General features: G+C 38.4%; 1 protein-coding gene across 2 annotated transcripts in view; it reads left to right on the forward strand.

Annotated features, from left to right (window-relative positions):
- The window catches only part of LOC140270373 (peroxidasin), a 50,968-nt gene extending 47,742 nt beyond the window's left edge, over positions 1-3,226 (forward strand). For both annotated transcript variants that reach the window (XM_072365511.1, XM_072365512.1), the window contains 2 exons: positions 743-856; positions 982-3,226. In XM_072365511.1, coding sequence (XP_072221612.1) covers positions 743-856; positions 982-1,125 — 258 coding nt within the window. In that variant the 3' untranslated portion in view covers positions 1,126-3,226. The remainder of the gene's footprint in view (positions 1-742; positions 857-981) is intronic.
- Positions 3,227-16,392: the final 13,166 nt, after the last annotated feature.

Genomic DNA, 16,392 nt, shown 5'->3' on the forward strand with positions numbered 1-16,392 from the left:
ACTTGACTGCCTCATGTTTTAATGTTTTTTCCGTTAATTTATTACCGGTCTAATAGTTCCTATATAGTAATCTTTGAGATGCATTCCTGAAAAATATAAATGATAATACTGATTAAGGTCATTGAATTGAAAACAGGTCTAAAACCATCAATTCTGAGGTGGTAACTGTTTGCCTTCCTACCAGTTTAAAGAAAGCGAGAAAAATGTTGTCAAAATCTAACAACCGCAGCTCTATACTGGGGGGCTGCTGTGGGATTGGAATCCCAATAGATCTGCCCAACTCAAATCTTGCAGGACTGGGTGGTTTTAATGTTGCTGTGGGCAGTAAAAGATCCAGTTCAGTTTCCTGTGTGATACCAATGCCAGTGCTGAACTAGCTTCAACCACAATGATGGAGTCAACAAATGAAGTTGTAAAGAAGATTAAAGCTGTAGGAAAAAGCACAAAGATCAGTTAAACTAACGTGTGAATGTAAGCTGTATCAATTAGCACACATGCTTGACGTCACCAATTCAGCCGTCTTTGCTGGAACGACAATTGAACAAGAAACTGAAAAACATAGAAAACGGTGACGTTTGTTGAGACTTTTTGGATGTTTGTAGCAGATAACTGCACTCCAACCCCATAATGCTAAACTTTTTCCACATTCAAACAGCTTAGAGCTCATTATTGAAAGAACAACAGTTTCAACCTGTAGGAGTGAGACATTTGCATTTGTGGCATGACTGTTTTTATCCTGCAGATTAAAAGACTTGAAGCCCGTCTAAGCAAGACTGACTGCACTGACAATGAGGGCCGCGAGCGAATAGATGGAGAGCGGTGGAAAAAGGACTCCTGCTCCACGTGTGAATGCACAGTATGTTCAAACCAGAATACAGTTAATAAGCCACACCACAGAAACGCGTGCACTGATAATGTTCTGGTGGTCCATCCACATTGTCAAAAAGATCTGATCTTTTGTTCCCTCTGTTCCCCCCTCAGGACGCCCAGGTGACCTGCTTTGTGGAGTCCTGTCCCAAAACTGAGTGCACACAGCCCATCAAGCTAAAAGGCGCCTGCTGTCCGGTGTGCCTCCAGCAGGCAGATGTTAACAAGAGGCAAAAAGCAGCCACCCACCACGAGTAACCCTCAGGATCGCCCGACAATCCCCCTGACCAGCTAGTGTCTGAAAGTCACTCATAATCAGTCCTATCGAGAGGAGACAGGACTCACGAAGCTGTGCCGATCCACAGTTAACCTCGAGATTTCCTCAATAGACATCTTTTGTTTTGATTGTTTATTTCCATTCCAGGGAGGGGTTGCTTTTGTTTGTTGCAAATTTCAGTTTGTTGCAGCCTCCCTGAGCCGGCAGCCCAAGGTTGGTTTGAAACCTTTCAGCTACAAGTCAACAAGAACTCCACAGATTTCCTTCTGTAGCAATGAATGGATTCTAAACAAGATGGACAAACCTCTCCTCCTCGGTCACTGAGGCTTCTGAAGTGTAAAAAAAAAAAACAGCCGTCATTTGCTTTCCTGCATTTGATGAGAAAACGCAGGACTAGTCGCTGTCGACAAGCAGGAAAGGGAAGTTGATGGAAAGGCGGCAGCCGCTTTGTTGTCTCGCAAAATGATCTCAGGTTAGAGATGCCGAAAACTGGTGCTATTTCCCCATTTTATTATGATTTATTCACTAAATACAAACCTTCAAAGTATTATTCTTTGTATGCAAAGCAACCTATATACACTCAGTATGCCTTTAATGATGCATCACAACTGAGAGGATCGTTCTATTCGAACTGAAAGACTTGTCATGTGTAGAGTTACTGCATCTTTTAATCCTGGTGCTTTATATCTTGTTATAATGTACTTTTTACCCTTTTTGTATGAAAATGCTTACATATGAAGATAATGTGAAGCCCTAGAAAATGTAATGCAAAACAAACATGTCTACTGATTACTGCTCCTCTATCCATGGATAACTGGCTTACTGTCTGTTGGCCTGTTCTGGGCTTGAGTGAGGCGGAGACATTTGGTTCTCCGTTGCAGGACACTCAACTTGCACCATCGTTCTCCATTTAAAGTTTCATTTTTCTTGCAGAAAGCAATGACAGAGTATTCATTTGCACCACTGTAATGTTGTGAACTCAGCTTTTAAAGCCAAAAATATGATTTAGCAACTTCTAAAATGGCAAAAATAGCACGTTTATCTATTAAACTATATATGAATGTTGTAATGGTCTGAATTCAGCCTTTGGTACTGCTAACTTTACCACAGCAGTATTCTCTCTCTTTCTTTTTTACTCGCAACTGAAGGGCTGCCTCTGCTTCTCTGCTCTCAGGCATGCATTCCCTCGTTTTCCCACTTTTTCACAGTTTTTGTTCCGATATCCCCCTATGAGGACGGTCTTTAGTGTCGATGTATGTCAGGAATGCTTGCCCTGCTCTTGTTTCTTTGCCATATTGAAGATCTTTGAGTCTGGACTGACGTCATTGAGCAGAGCAGCCCTCTGACCCTCATTCCTCTGTAATGGAAGCCATATGAGAGGGGGAGCGAGGGTGACGTTAGGGGAGGGTGCAGTTGATTGGGATAAAAGTAGAACAAGTCTCACTGTATTGCAGTTGCAAGATCTTCTATATGTACTGTACATAAACAAATACCACTCATTGTACTTCATGCACTGGCTCATGTGTAACATTTGTTTTCCTGTTTTGCCTCGCCCTGATTGTGTAGATGCAGCTTGTTCCTGTCCATTGTTTCCTTTTTGTAGCAACATCCTGATCAAGCATCTGTCTGTAAGTAACATTCTGCAACATTTTCAGTTGAGGATTACAGACGGATTAGTGAGCTGCAGTCACACTGGTATCATATATGTTCAAACATTCTAAACAGTTTTGTGTGTTTACAGTTGGGTATTTTTCTGCAAATGCATTTTCCTAGACTTTTGCCTGCCAAAACAGTCTGAGCTGTCTTCGTCACTAGTATTATATATCTGTTGTACTAACTCATTTTTTTATTTCCATCATGGCTCTGTCTCTTTTCATTTCCCCTTGAAAAAGCGCCAAGTGCCAGTGGAATGCACTGCTCTACAAGACTGAACATGCTTTATCGACACTGTCCCAGTGGTCAGTGTGGATATACTAGTGCCTATCATGACAGTTGTATTGTACTTTTGCCAAAGACTGGTTTGCACTGTAATGTATGCCTCTCAACAGTGATAATAAATAAGCCACATCCGAATTACAGTCATTCATGTTGGTGCCTGTTCTTTTTCAAACGCTGTGCTTTGTGGTGGCTCAAAACTAAACAGATGAGATCATGTCTTTAAAGATAAGACCTGTCATCAGCTCATCAATCCTGTCCCACATCAGGTGTTTTTATCACAAGACACAGTTCTTGCACTGCAGGTCAAATCTGTCTGAAATCTGTGCAGTTTTGTCTGTTATATGCTGGCCATCAAACATTTATTTCATTCTTACTGTGAATAGCCAAGCATGTAATAGATGAGTAAGTATTTCAAACAAATGTACTTTTTATTAAAAAATTTTTTAAAAAGAGGTCCACTACAGAAATTTGGTCTGCTGGATGGCAACCTGCTTTTAGTTTGTATCACAAGTGAAGGACACATTTCCAGGACAAAAGCACAGGGTCTCAGTCATAAATGGCGCACACAGGATGCCAAGTTCTGCAAGAACAGTTTTATTCTAAAATGCATGCACTTATTTCAATAATGATTAAATCAGTCTTCTGGTAGCTGCACAAATTTAACAGAATGACAAACAAGTAGACACGGAGGCTGTGATCTACTCACGACTCACTATACATACATTAAAAAAAAAAAACATGCTCCTTCAATTCAATTAAGTTTAACTCAGTTTTCACTGTATAGCGCTAAATCACATCAAATATAATCTCAAGGGGCTTCAAAGATAAATGCCTTTAAACTGTGGCTTTATTGCAGCACTTTCAGTTTGCACGAGACATTTGCGGCTTGCATACACACACACACTCCACTCGCTCCACCAACCCCCAGAGTAAGCGCTCTCTCATTCTTATAACAGCTGTTTTGCATACACTCGTCTTTCGAGATATAACCAGAGATTTTTCATTTTCGAATTGGTGGTCTGAGAGGCCTAAAACCCTTACCTTAGTTCTTTAAACCAGTGAGTGTTTAATACCCTGCCAACAGCAACACAAGCCCAAAGCACGATGAGACACCTCTGTACCTAACAACAAGAGAGGTGTTTTTTTTGGTTTGCAGATTTTAATGGGGGAAAAACAATCTGCTAAGCTGTGGCAACTTCATCACTCCAAATAGCTTGTATTCATCGTACTTATTAAGAGTTTTCTATCAGAGGGTCCTTTAGTTTCTCACAGCTGACATTCCATGCATTTGAACAAAATTTAAATTTTGTTTGCAACCAAAATTCCTCCCATAAAGAGTCTTCTGGAATGCCTGTCAGATCCCAAAGGTGTGTATGACAATATCAAGGAGTGCTCATGCCAAAGCCACAGGCAGAAAACAAACCATATGGAGAAAACATTACAACTTGCGTGCATGTGTATTACTGCCACAGAGAGGACTGTAATGGGAAACTGTTGTTTCATTCAAAATGGGCCTATTAGTTCTGTGGTTCCCAAACAGAACTGGTGCCAATAGAGAACCAGACTCGAGAATTTACTACTGTCCCATTGTACTGCAATTTTTTTCGCTATAAAGAGAGAATACTTGTACCTTTTTCTGAGCATCAATTTTCATCAGTTTACTTTTCTAGAGTGGATTAAAATTAAAAAAAGTGTCTTCTTTCACTTTTGACTTATGGACATCAGTTAAACTTGACTTACAATAACTCTTCATGGCAACAAATGCTTTGATTCATACTTGTTCACGTCACTGTGAGGAGCCAGTTTAGTACATTGTATTGAATTATTTACTTTTCACAGTTTTTGAAAATGTTTGATTCATAGACCTGATCATATCTCCAGCCCCTGATTTCCCTTCTTTTAGCTATGTTAGTGGGCTTGCCACATGTTCATTCCAACACTTTGGTCCAGATTACAACATTTCAATAACTTTTGGGTACATGCCATGAAAGTTCATTTTCAGTCCCCAGAGGATAACTGCATCTCACTTTGAATTTCTCTTGTTTTTCCATTGAGCCTTAATCAGGTCAAGATGTTCTCTTATGCATGTAAGGGTATGTCTAACTATTGGATGGATCTGATTATCAAATATAATTCTAATCTAAGGTGCAGAATTTAGCTAAAAAACCTCAGTACAGCCTCACAGTCAGTGCTTCCTCTTAGTCATGTCCTATGGTTTACCACCAGGTTTAAATCAAACATAGACAAACATAAAAAACAGCTGTGGGAATGGATGTTTTCAAGGTGGGAATTAGTCAACAGGGAAGCCTAGGGACATAAACAGTGATGTCACACTGGTTTCAGAGCAAATCATCTCCCTCCTCTTGTTGTTCAGATTCAGGACTTCTAGTATTGATCATTACTTGAAACCTTGACACCAGACAAACTCCCTCACCTTTATGTCTGCTTCCACTCGTCCCCATCTACACCCTCCTACTCTCTGTCATCTATCCATGTCTTTCCTTTGGTCTAAGCTTCTCTCCATAGTTGGCTGCGGGGCATGACTGGACACAGCCATTGGAAGGAAAACTAGACCAGGAAATGAGGTTTCCAGCGGCAGCACAGATAAAAGGGCCTCATCTCCTAGGTTAGCAGGAAAAGACATTATCACCCTGACAACAAGGGACCTACCTTAGAGTAAAAGAGATCAAAACATGAACACATGCATTTCCTCAGCTGCAGATAAGGGAGCAGAGTTCCTCTTTCCTCTATCAACAACAGCCAGAGATCTAGGCTGATGTTTGAATAACGTGTGTTTGATTCAGACAGAGACAGAAAAGGGATGTTGGAGAGGAAGTGCTGTAGACGTGAAAACAAATACAAGAACATCAATAACGTGGCAAAATCTGAAAACAGTCTCTCTAAGTGTTTCAGCTCATTGGGCAGATGGGAAAAAGAGCCGAGGATTGTGTTTTTCACGACCCTGGTTACATACAAGCCTCTCTTTTCCCACTCATCACATACTGGAATTTCATTTAGGCAATTGGCTCTTGGTATTGCACCTCTCACTTCCCGAGGTGGGGATTCTTTCCCCCTCACTAATGGAACGTCATTCTCATTTCCAGAGCGAGCTGGATGAAAGAGAGAGAAGTGGAGTCCTGCTGAGGGGAAATAGGTTTTGCATCCCAGGGTTCAAAGGACTGCAGCGATGTCTTGTGAACCTCAGCAGGTGAGAAATGTCATGAGATGGATTCCTGCTAGGGTTTTTGGCTCCGACACACAAAGACACTGACTTTACTGTGCAGGTCTTTGCACAAACAGTAGTAAAAATGCATGAAACAGTTTGAAAGGATGACTTTTCTACCTGCTGGAGATCACAAAATGCAGTATAACGTGGCACTTATTTTGAATTATAGCCCTTTTATTCTATGAAACTGAAAATGACCGAATCACCAGTTGTTTTATCTTGTAAAAGACAAATTATAGCTATGAAACTTTTCATTTAAAAGCTAAAAAATTCTGGCTTCACAGAACGCACATGAAAATGTGAAGTCTCTGTAATTTTTTGGCTGTTTCTAAGTAGGATAAAATCTAATCATGGACAAAAATCAAAGCTACAACTTTGTTGCAGCTGCAGACTTCACTTCACATCTTCACTCATGAAAAACAATATTTAATCAGGTTCCAACTTTCTGACAACAGCTTTCCCATTGTGCTCGTACACAGCTGACTGGAAACAACCAACATCTTTTGCCACACTCTTAGTTGAATTAGCCTCTTGAATGAGTTTTATTATCCTTTCCTTTGTTTCACTGACAGCTCTCTTAGTGGACCATGTTTTCTGTCAATCAGCCAGGTGCAACAGCTCATTAAGGTCTGCAAAAATTCTTAACCTGCAGACTCATTTGCATATTTAGGCTTGTTTGTTTTAGAAATGCAAAATGCTTGACATGAAATGTTAGAAATGAAACAGTGAAGACAAAAAACAAAAGAATATTTTGGAAAACGAAAAGATTTTACCTTGGAATTCTGATTCAAAATGAAACTATATGGTTCTGGTTACTGCAGAGGGTGAAAAATAAAGCTTTATGGACAGTTTTCATGTTTTAAAATATCTTTTATAACAAATTGATACGTAGATAGTCGATTGCTGCATTTAACAGTTTCTGACTTTTAAAATCAAAAGCACAATAATGTCAGAAAATGTATATGATTAAATATCCATATTGCATTTTTATCTTATTTCTATTTCCCCAAAAGGCAAAAAAAAAGTAATTTCACCTTTTATCAAAATAATTGATCAAATCACTTTAGAGAAAAGACTTCAATCTTGCACAAAGAGACAGTTTTTTGGAATTTATTGATGATTCCCCGATGGACATGACCCATCCTTGCTTGGAAAGACTTTCATACCCAGTCCTGACACCCTCACCCCTTTCAAATTCATCATTTAATCAGCTTAAAGTAGAATCTTAAGAATACTACGCTGAATGTTAGTCAGTGAGCTCTAACTGAGTTTGGCTTTTTTGAAAATGAGGATTGTAGCAATGGGATTAGAGAGCTGTGAGTTTTAATGATACTGTGTGGAATTACGTAGCTGTGCTGAAGTTCTTCAGTCACAAATAAGCTTTTTACAGTTTGATACATTGTGTGTTTGTCATCACGTCATGCTTCACTGGTATTTTCAATACGTTACTGACTTATTTATTTCTAAACTGCCTTAATTGATGGCAAACTTGACTCGCAGTCAATGATGATAAGTAACATATGTAGTACGAGACATGAAAATGTTTGCATGCTCAGTGGAAAAATCATGCTCATCAAACCTGGCAGAGAACTTATTGGCCTCATTTGCAGTAAATACCCCGCGGGCTGCCTCTCTGTAATGATACCAAAGTCACTAAAATTTAGATTATTCCTGATTACCCTGCTGCCCTGAATTGTTGTTCATTTCCACCTTGTATTTCCACTTCATTGGGAATACAATGTCGCCTGCATGTGGCAATGCTAGAATGTATTTTCATTCACTGACAAAACATATATTTCATGGATTTCCTCTTTGTGAGAGTAGAGGAGATTATAATCCCATCAGTCAATTGTAAATGCTGATTTTTATGATTTTTATGTTGGCTCACAGCAAATAACTCCATTAAACCAGCACTACTTTAAAACAATGAGCAGTCAGTCTAAAAAAATGTCCACATTGTCATGAGGACAAAAGACACCACTATAGAGGGAGATCAGGGCCCGTAGACATGTTGAAGATTTAGAAGCCAGTGGCGACCAAACCAAGAAGAGAACTGCTTGGACCAAGAACTGGAAATTACTATTTGACCCAACAAAATCTGGAATCTGGACATATAAGGTGAAGTGATTTATCCACAGTATCCACCTGATTGTTATGCAGTGTGAAGCATGAGGGGGGAGCTGTGATGGTGTGGGGGAGTTTTGAGGACTCGTGCAAGCAGCAAAGCATTCTCTGTGTAAACAATTGTGCTTTCAAGTAAATGAATTAAAAGTGAATGAATCACAGCACCTACTTCAGGGTCTTTGTTGTTACATCCACCCCTCAGCTGTCAGTCCACCAATCTATTTTGAATAGATTTATAAATGTAAAGTCTGAAATGGTCATTACTGGTTTTATATTTAGTTGCACCACAGCAAGTAACTTGAAAAATAAGAAAAAGACTGAATCTGAAGCTGTATTTTTTTTTTTGTTTTAAAGCAATAATATTCTGCTCCTCAGACTTCTCGATCTGTAATGTTTAATTTGTATTTCCTGTTCAGATAGGACAGGGTGCTTCTCTTCTTTCAGGGATTAAGGGGTAGTGATCATCTAGCCCTACTCTAGCTGAGTGGATAGATGACCACCACTCCTTAATCCCCAAAGAAAAGGAACATCTTCGCGTACCTGCCAGGTTGTAAACTGAGGAATAAGGCAGAGGTGGGACTCACAACTGAGCCAAGTGTGTGACTGTGTGCATAAGTCTGTGTGAAAGTGTAGTTTGTTGCCTTTGAGTTAATATTTCCTCCCGAGTCCCTGATGTAATTCTCAGATTTTTTTGTTTCCAGCTTCCAACGAATCAGTTATTCTAATTCGATTAACGGCTGTAACTCGGCACCAAATAGAGTTTGATAGTTTGACTGCTTTCTCACTGAGAGGAGTTTCTCTTTCCATTTGAAAATAGCAAACTTATTTCCCATGTCCATTACCTCTGATTGCTGGAGCAGAACATATCCCATTTGGGAAATATCAACAAACCAGTTTAACAGATAAGATAGGGTCAGATAGTCTTCAGTGTAGTCCAGCACGTAGGCCCACAATAATATAAAATGTGAATGTGCCTGTGTGCAAAGTCTCTTGAGAAAAAAGCACAGATATTTTGATAATTACATCATGAGTGTAACTATTCTTCTTGAGGACTGGTTGAGGGTCTCACAGGGAGGTGACTGACTGGCAGATGGGATGACGGACCGACTGACTGGCTGGCTAATATGCTTGCTGGTTAATTTTCCTGCATTCCTTGGTGGACACCAGCAGGGAACAGTCTGACCCAGCTCAATAATCCCATTGCTGCCTGGACCCCTATCAGCTCTGCTGTAGATCTAAAACGGGCAAACAAATGGGGAGAGCCAAGATCATTCACTGAAGGAATGTATGTTCTCAGGTATGAGCACATAAACACCGCAGTGACCCTACTAAACCTTAACATCTTTTTAAATCATCAATCTACTGGTCAAGATAAATTAACTTGGCTTTCCCACTAAAACATTAATAAATCTTATCCTGAAAAAGTCTGAGAAAAGTGTTCTTAAACCACAGAGAGACACAGATGCTTTGGAAAAACAAAAATGTCTTCTTTTTCTTCTTTTTTAAATTATTTTAAAAGGTACTCAATGTAGAAAATGTTTCTAAACATAACACAATCAACTAAAGCTAATAGAGTTGGATAAAGAACTCATGATATAATGAAAGTTATAGAAATTAGAAAGTTCTTGAAATGTCAAAGTAGAAGCCATAGTAATATTAGCTGATATTTTCCCCCTTTTTTAAATTCTGGGTTTAGATTATGGAGAAAAGAGAAAATTGAGTTAATCAACAATGATGAGATCTGTCACTGGCTCCCCATCCAAAATCTCGGGTAAAGCTGCCCTTTAGAAATCTGTAAGCAAAGAACTGAGGAAATTAATTAATGGTGTTGAATAGGAAATTTATCTGAGGAAATATGGTTGCGTGAACTCACAAGAATTTACAACAACACACATTTTTTTACAGTTTCTATAAAGAGCTGCTTCAGTTAATGCTGTTATGTCATGATCAACATTATACATCAAAATATGATATATTGAATCATTATCTTCATTATAATCTCACAGGCCGCTCACTTACTGTCCTTAGTTAGTTGGTATGATAGGCTCAAGTGTTGTGGCCACAAAGAACTATGGTACATCATTATTGCTGCTAAGTGATTACAATCCTGTAGGAGATAACCAAGGAAGCATTGAAGCTCATTTCCTTAGTATTTAGAAAATTTGACCAGCTGTCATCATGACTTCTATTTGGATATTTCTGGGTCATTTCACTGAGTTAGAAACCTTCCTTAAAATAAATAAATAAATACTGTTCAACCAGCATCGTGGCCTTGTTGCTGGATGAGAACATTATCCCTATTGATTTATTGTCCCTATTAGCTTTTTTGTAAAGATTAATTTTTCAGATAATAAATCGTTCTTAAAGGAATAATAGATCAGTCTGATTTGTTAGTCTAAAGCCAATCTTAAATCATCAGAAACAAACTGTGCAAACTCCACATAGAAAGGCTCAACTGAGGCTCACACCTAAAACCTTTGTGTAATTCAAGATCATCTTTACTAACAAGGTTTCGTCAAGTTCCAGCTACGCACTGGAGCTTTCATGTCAACAGAAGATAGGTTTCAGTGGTTTTTCCACTGAGACAGAAGCTGAAATCAAAAGAAAATTTAAAAATCACTCTTTCTCTCACACACACACACACTCTCTCTTTTGCTGCTATAGCATTTTGGAATTTCCCCTTGTGGGATGAATAAAGATCTATCTTATCTCATCTTAAACTGACACTTTTATCCAGACTGTCAGAGCAAACTGTTTTGACGTATAGCTTAAACAAAAGTTTGAAGTGCATGTTTGAAGACTCCATTTGGTTTTTAATTTACATTTTTCACACTGTCAAAACCCTTTTGAAATGTGTTGACCACCACTGAAACTGAAGGCCCTCTTCTGACGATTCAAAATCCTATTGTTTTTACCACATGGAGAGTGCAAATGCATTATATCAGGAGAAATCCCACTCTTGTATACTGTACCATTGTTCACCACCAGCTGGTAAAGACAGAAGCAGAGATGGTGACAATGAAAGCTCAAAGAGAAGTGAATCACAGTGATATCACAGTGATAACCATGCTGTTACAGTAAAACTCTTGGGAGAATGAATCACAAATAATTTTGGAGTGAGAGACCAAAGGGGTGACATCATTATCAAGTACCAGATGTTTGGATGAATATACTGAGGGGTGTAAAAAAAATTGCCCCTATGGAAAGGCACTAAGGATCTGCTTTGAGTTTGTTTATCGTTAAAGGAGGAAACCCTCCTCAATCACCATGGCGCCAAAGATGGCACCCGGTCCTGCCTTATCATAGAATGCATATGAAGTGTAAAACTGAAAAAAGATATGTGGAATGAGCCTGAGGCTAAAGGGAGTCTTTGAATCATCAGTGAAAAAAATCTTTTAAAAGCTTTCACAAAGAAAAAAATGTATGCTCATATATCATCCGATGCCAACATTCCTGACCGGAGGTGACTGGTTCTAATCGGCAGAACAGAGTAATATTCTCACATCCCTTTAAAGATGTAATAATCCATATTCGCCTTAGTGTCTTACTGCAGTGGATTTATTGCCCTCAGCCTTTGCACTTTGTCTTTTGCTTCAGTCTTTCTGCGCTCACCCACACGCATCTCCCAGCTGTAGCAGGCAGCTAATAGATCCACTCTGCACAACCTGCCCAGCACCAAACAGCTCAACAGACAGAATAAAGCTGGTGACCACTGTGAGGCATGGAGCAGCTAAACAGATATTTCTCTCTGGGGACAACAAAGCTTAGCAAAACAAAGAGGGAAGGTTGGAATTTGACTGCCCTATTTGTCTGAAACAACTCCAAATTAATGCTGCTGTTCACCAATGACACGCTGCATAATAAGAAATGATACAATATCTAACAGTTGTGTTTTTAACATATATTACTGCCCCCAAGTGGCCAAAACGTCATCAGTGCAGCTTCAACTTTCATCTTGCAGGCCCCAAAGTATGGATTTTATTCAATGTGCAAAATATTATTCCACTTGTTAAACACTAAATTAGTTGGGCTTAAAACTGATCTCTTATCAAAATTGATGATCTACATTACCCACAATGCACAGTTGATAGATTTTTTTACTAATGGAATACAAGTGATTTGCTCATAGTGGACATGCCAAAACATGCCAATACATCAGTGCTCAAAATACTGTGGAAAAGACATAACAGACCTTTACTGTTTGGACAAGTCAAACAGTCTCATGTAAAACTTTTTTTTCCTTTTATATGCTATATTCTTTATTACAACCATACTGTGGAAAGGTGTCATGTCAAAACACATTCAGTATATGCTGTTAAATGTTAATATGCTGTAAAACTGAAATTCAGAAGAGACAGACCGGTTGACTGATTATGGAAGATGTTAACAGACAGGGAAGAATAACTTGGCGCCTTTAGCTACAGACTTGTGACTAACAGCAGTGGTTACTAATTGTTGATGAAGAGCAGTAAGGTGAACAGGTGACTTGGTCAGGTGGAAACAAGAACTGCAGTAACCAAGCAGGTGACCAGTAATTAAAATTCCAGAGAAAAAAAGAGATTTTAAACTTTTTTCTGCATGTTACCCAGAAAACTGCACGATGAGTCAAACCTAACTGCTTGACAGTGCTAAATGCTTTAAAGAGAGTTTTGGTGAAGCGATGCAAGGATAGAGAAGCCAAAAGTGGAAAAAAAGCTATGTGTGCTACATGTAAAGGCACCAGATTTATCTTCGTGACTCTTAATAGGCTTCTGCATATAGTATTTGGGGGTCATAGGATGAGGGAGGCTATGTGGAAGCACAAGTTAGCGTGATGAAGCACCACCAAAATGCATCACACACGATGTTACATTGAAAGTTGAACACATGCATACAATGTCATGAACACTTAATATTTCATACTTTCATAACAATTTGCTAGAGATAAATCAATACTGCAGAAAGTTTCATCTAAAAGATCAGTAACTTGTCATATTGTGTTGATTTCAGCTGAACAATTAGAACTGCAAAATGAAAAAATTAAATATTTCTCTCCACATGTCTCCTTCTCACATTGGTAAAATACAGAGGAAAAGACATGTGAGGAGGCAAGTAAAGGAAACAAGTATGTACAAACTGAGAAATGACTGGAGGGGGACTGTTGTCAAGTTTGTGTCCAAGGCTCAGGAAGTGAAGCGATGCGGTGAAGATAATCATTTGAACAAAGAGAAACTCAGAGGAGGAAGGGAAGGCAGCACAGGTGTCTGCTAAACAGTTTGGTCTTGTTTCCAGTTGAATAAAATTGACCAAAACATGCAAATTAACACCATTAAATAATTAATTTTGAACAGATCTGTTTTGGTGTCCGGATGTATTCAGACTGAGAAGCTCTGCAGTTCATATCTGGTGTTCACATGCATCTAAAAAGTGAAATACATAAAAAAAATGTATCTTTTGAAGTTCTATACATCCAACCTGTGACAGCTGATTCAAGTGTGAGTCAAACCCAGAAGATAATGTAAAGTATGTCCAAATGTAAACATCATCAGTGTGTGTGACCACATGAAAATACAGAGGTAAGAAATGAATAAAATATTTTTCCAGTTGAAAAAAAATAACTAGAAACTCAAGCTTAAAGTAGACACAGCAGAAATGTACATGAATTAAGATTAATTTTATGTGGACAGCACATTTTAAGCTGCTGGCCACAGGAGATGGGTGTCTTTCTGATGATGTGAAAAAGAGTGGTAGTTCACCAAAAATTTACTGAAGACATCCAGTGGATAAGTATAGCATGTTGCTGTTAGACTGCTTACCTTTGTTAAACACTGTTGGGTTAGTTTTGGATGAGATAAAGTATAGCTCCTGCTATGGTTTACCACACACTTTCACACTTCACTTTCTGTCTGTGTGTGTTAACCTTTTTAAGGAACTATTAGATTATACTCTGCTAAACTCTGATATGAACACAGACAAACTTGTATAGAGAAGCAATCAGCTCCGAAGACCAAAATGCCATTAAAGCGTGGTTATAACTATAAAACTTTCATTTCATGGAAGCATCTTGCTGCAGAGGTTTGGCACAACTGTCAGGCTGATGGATTGGAAGCATGTAACAGTGAACAGTGAAACCCTACATAAACTTGTTTCCAAAAGAAATAGTTTGAGAGACAACTTTGATCAAATAGTTTCATCTTCATGTAAATTACAGAGTGCGTTTGCACTTATATATTAACAATCAAAAAATACTAATTCTAACCAAAGCAGCAGAGGAATAAGAGTGAAGCTTGGCACACCTGTGCTTCATGAGCCTCTCATCAGTTCAGACGCTCTCAGCTTGATTGAGCAAATGTTGCCTGCGTCAGCATTCAACTGGAAAAAGTGTGTAGGGAAGTCAGCCAGAAACTCTGGAACGTATGACTTCATAAAGAGAACTCACCTTCTTAAGAAAGCAAAGTAGACATTTCATGATCACATCCTGTAAGATAAGCTCTGAAGTAAAACTGATTTGGCAAAAGTCATCTATTTTTTCTCAAGTTGGTGGCAGTAATGCACCTTTAAGTTGGCCTGATCATGAAACTCGATTAAAAGTGAAGGTGAAGTTTTTTTTTTTGTGGAATGGACACCTTGAATATCTGCACCTCATAATATGACTTCATAGTGTCATGTTATCTTCAGTCTGCAACTAAATGGAAACCATTTGAGCAAAACACCCAACCACAGAGCTGTGGTTGTTAAGTGCCCATGAGTTTCAGAACACAAAAATGTTGACACCTCATGTTGCATGCTGCATTCAAACTTCACACCGTCGTTTTCCCCTCCTTCTCTTTCTGCACATCTCCACGACAAACTCCTTTCATCAAACGTCATGATCCAAAGACAAAAGCGAGACCAGTTGATTTTATCTGTGTGCAGAACACCTCTGAACACACAGACCTACAGCCCACTTCTGCTTTTTCTGTTACCTTATTTAAACTATCAGAAAGTTCAAAGGATATGTTATTTAGGATGTCACCGAGAGGTTGCTTTGAGTTCATAAGTAGCAGATGGTACATTTCTTCAGAGTCAGCTATTTTGTCTTAGTTTTTAACTTGTCTTCTATGATTTACCTTGCTTACTATCATTACTGTTTTGTATCTTATGTTTTACATGTTTAAAAAGCAGATAAAAACGTTAACTACAAAAGAGTTTTCATTTGAAATATTGTTATTTTAGTGCCAGGTGTTTACTTCAAAAAAGCACATTAAAATGAGGATCATTGTCTAGTTCAGACATTACATTGTAGCTTAAAGTGCCTCATTTTATTGTGTTAACATAACCAGTCAAACTCTCTTTACTCAGCACCTGAAACCATACACTGAATCTGTCTGGGTGACTAGAATAAGACTGAGGTTGATCCGTAAATGTCACTTTTCTGTTCCCCTCTGACAGTAACAGATGCGTGTTTGCTGTGTTTGGATCCAGTGTGATTTCACATGAATATTTTAAGAAGTCAGCTCTGCTCTTTGGTTCAATAAATAACATACAGTGTATACAAGCATACAGTGGTTAATGATTGTAAAGTTAGTGCCATCTGCATCGCTTTCAGAGACACTTGATTCAAAGCGTCAGGCTTTAATTGATAATTAATAATGTTAAAGAAATATCCTTTTTCAAGCACAATGTTTATTCTGACAGCATAAAAAAACAATACAACCATATACAAAATATTAAGAAGTAGAAATAACTTTCTTAACCAATACAACAAGAAACTAATATATGAAAAATAAGATAAAAGTGTCGGTAAAAAACAAAAAACATAGTATCATGTTTAATAATCGAATGTTTTTGTTATAGTCACACGGCTGCAATCATGAAATATGCAAAGCTTTTATAATCATACGTCAACTTAAGATATCATGTTAGCAATGAAATCAGCCATAATAACTTTGTTTTCCACAGACATCCTCTGATGTCCTGTGATTCTTTTCAACAGTTGAAT

The sequence above is a fragment of the Leuresthes tenuis genome, unplaced genomic scaffold, assembly GCF_036924035.1.
Source record: "Leuresthes tenuis unplaced genomic scaffold, fLeuTen1.0.hap1 SCAF_15, whole genome shotgun sequence".
In the NCBI taxonomy this organism is placed as follows: domain Eukaryota; kingdom Metazoa; phylum Chordata; class Actinopteri; order Atheriniformes; family Atherinopsidae; genus Leuresthes; species Leuresthes tenuis.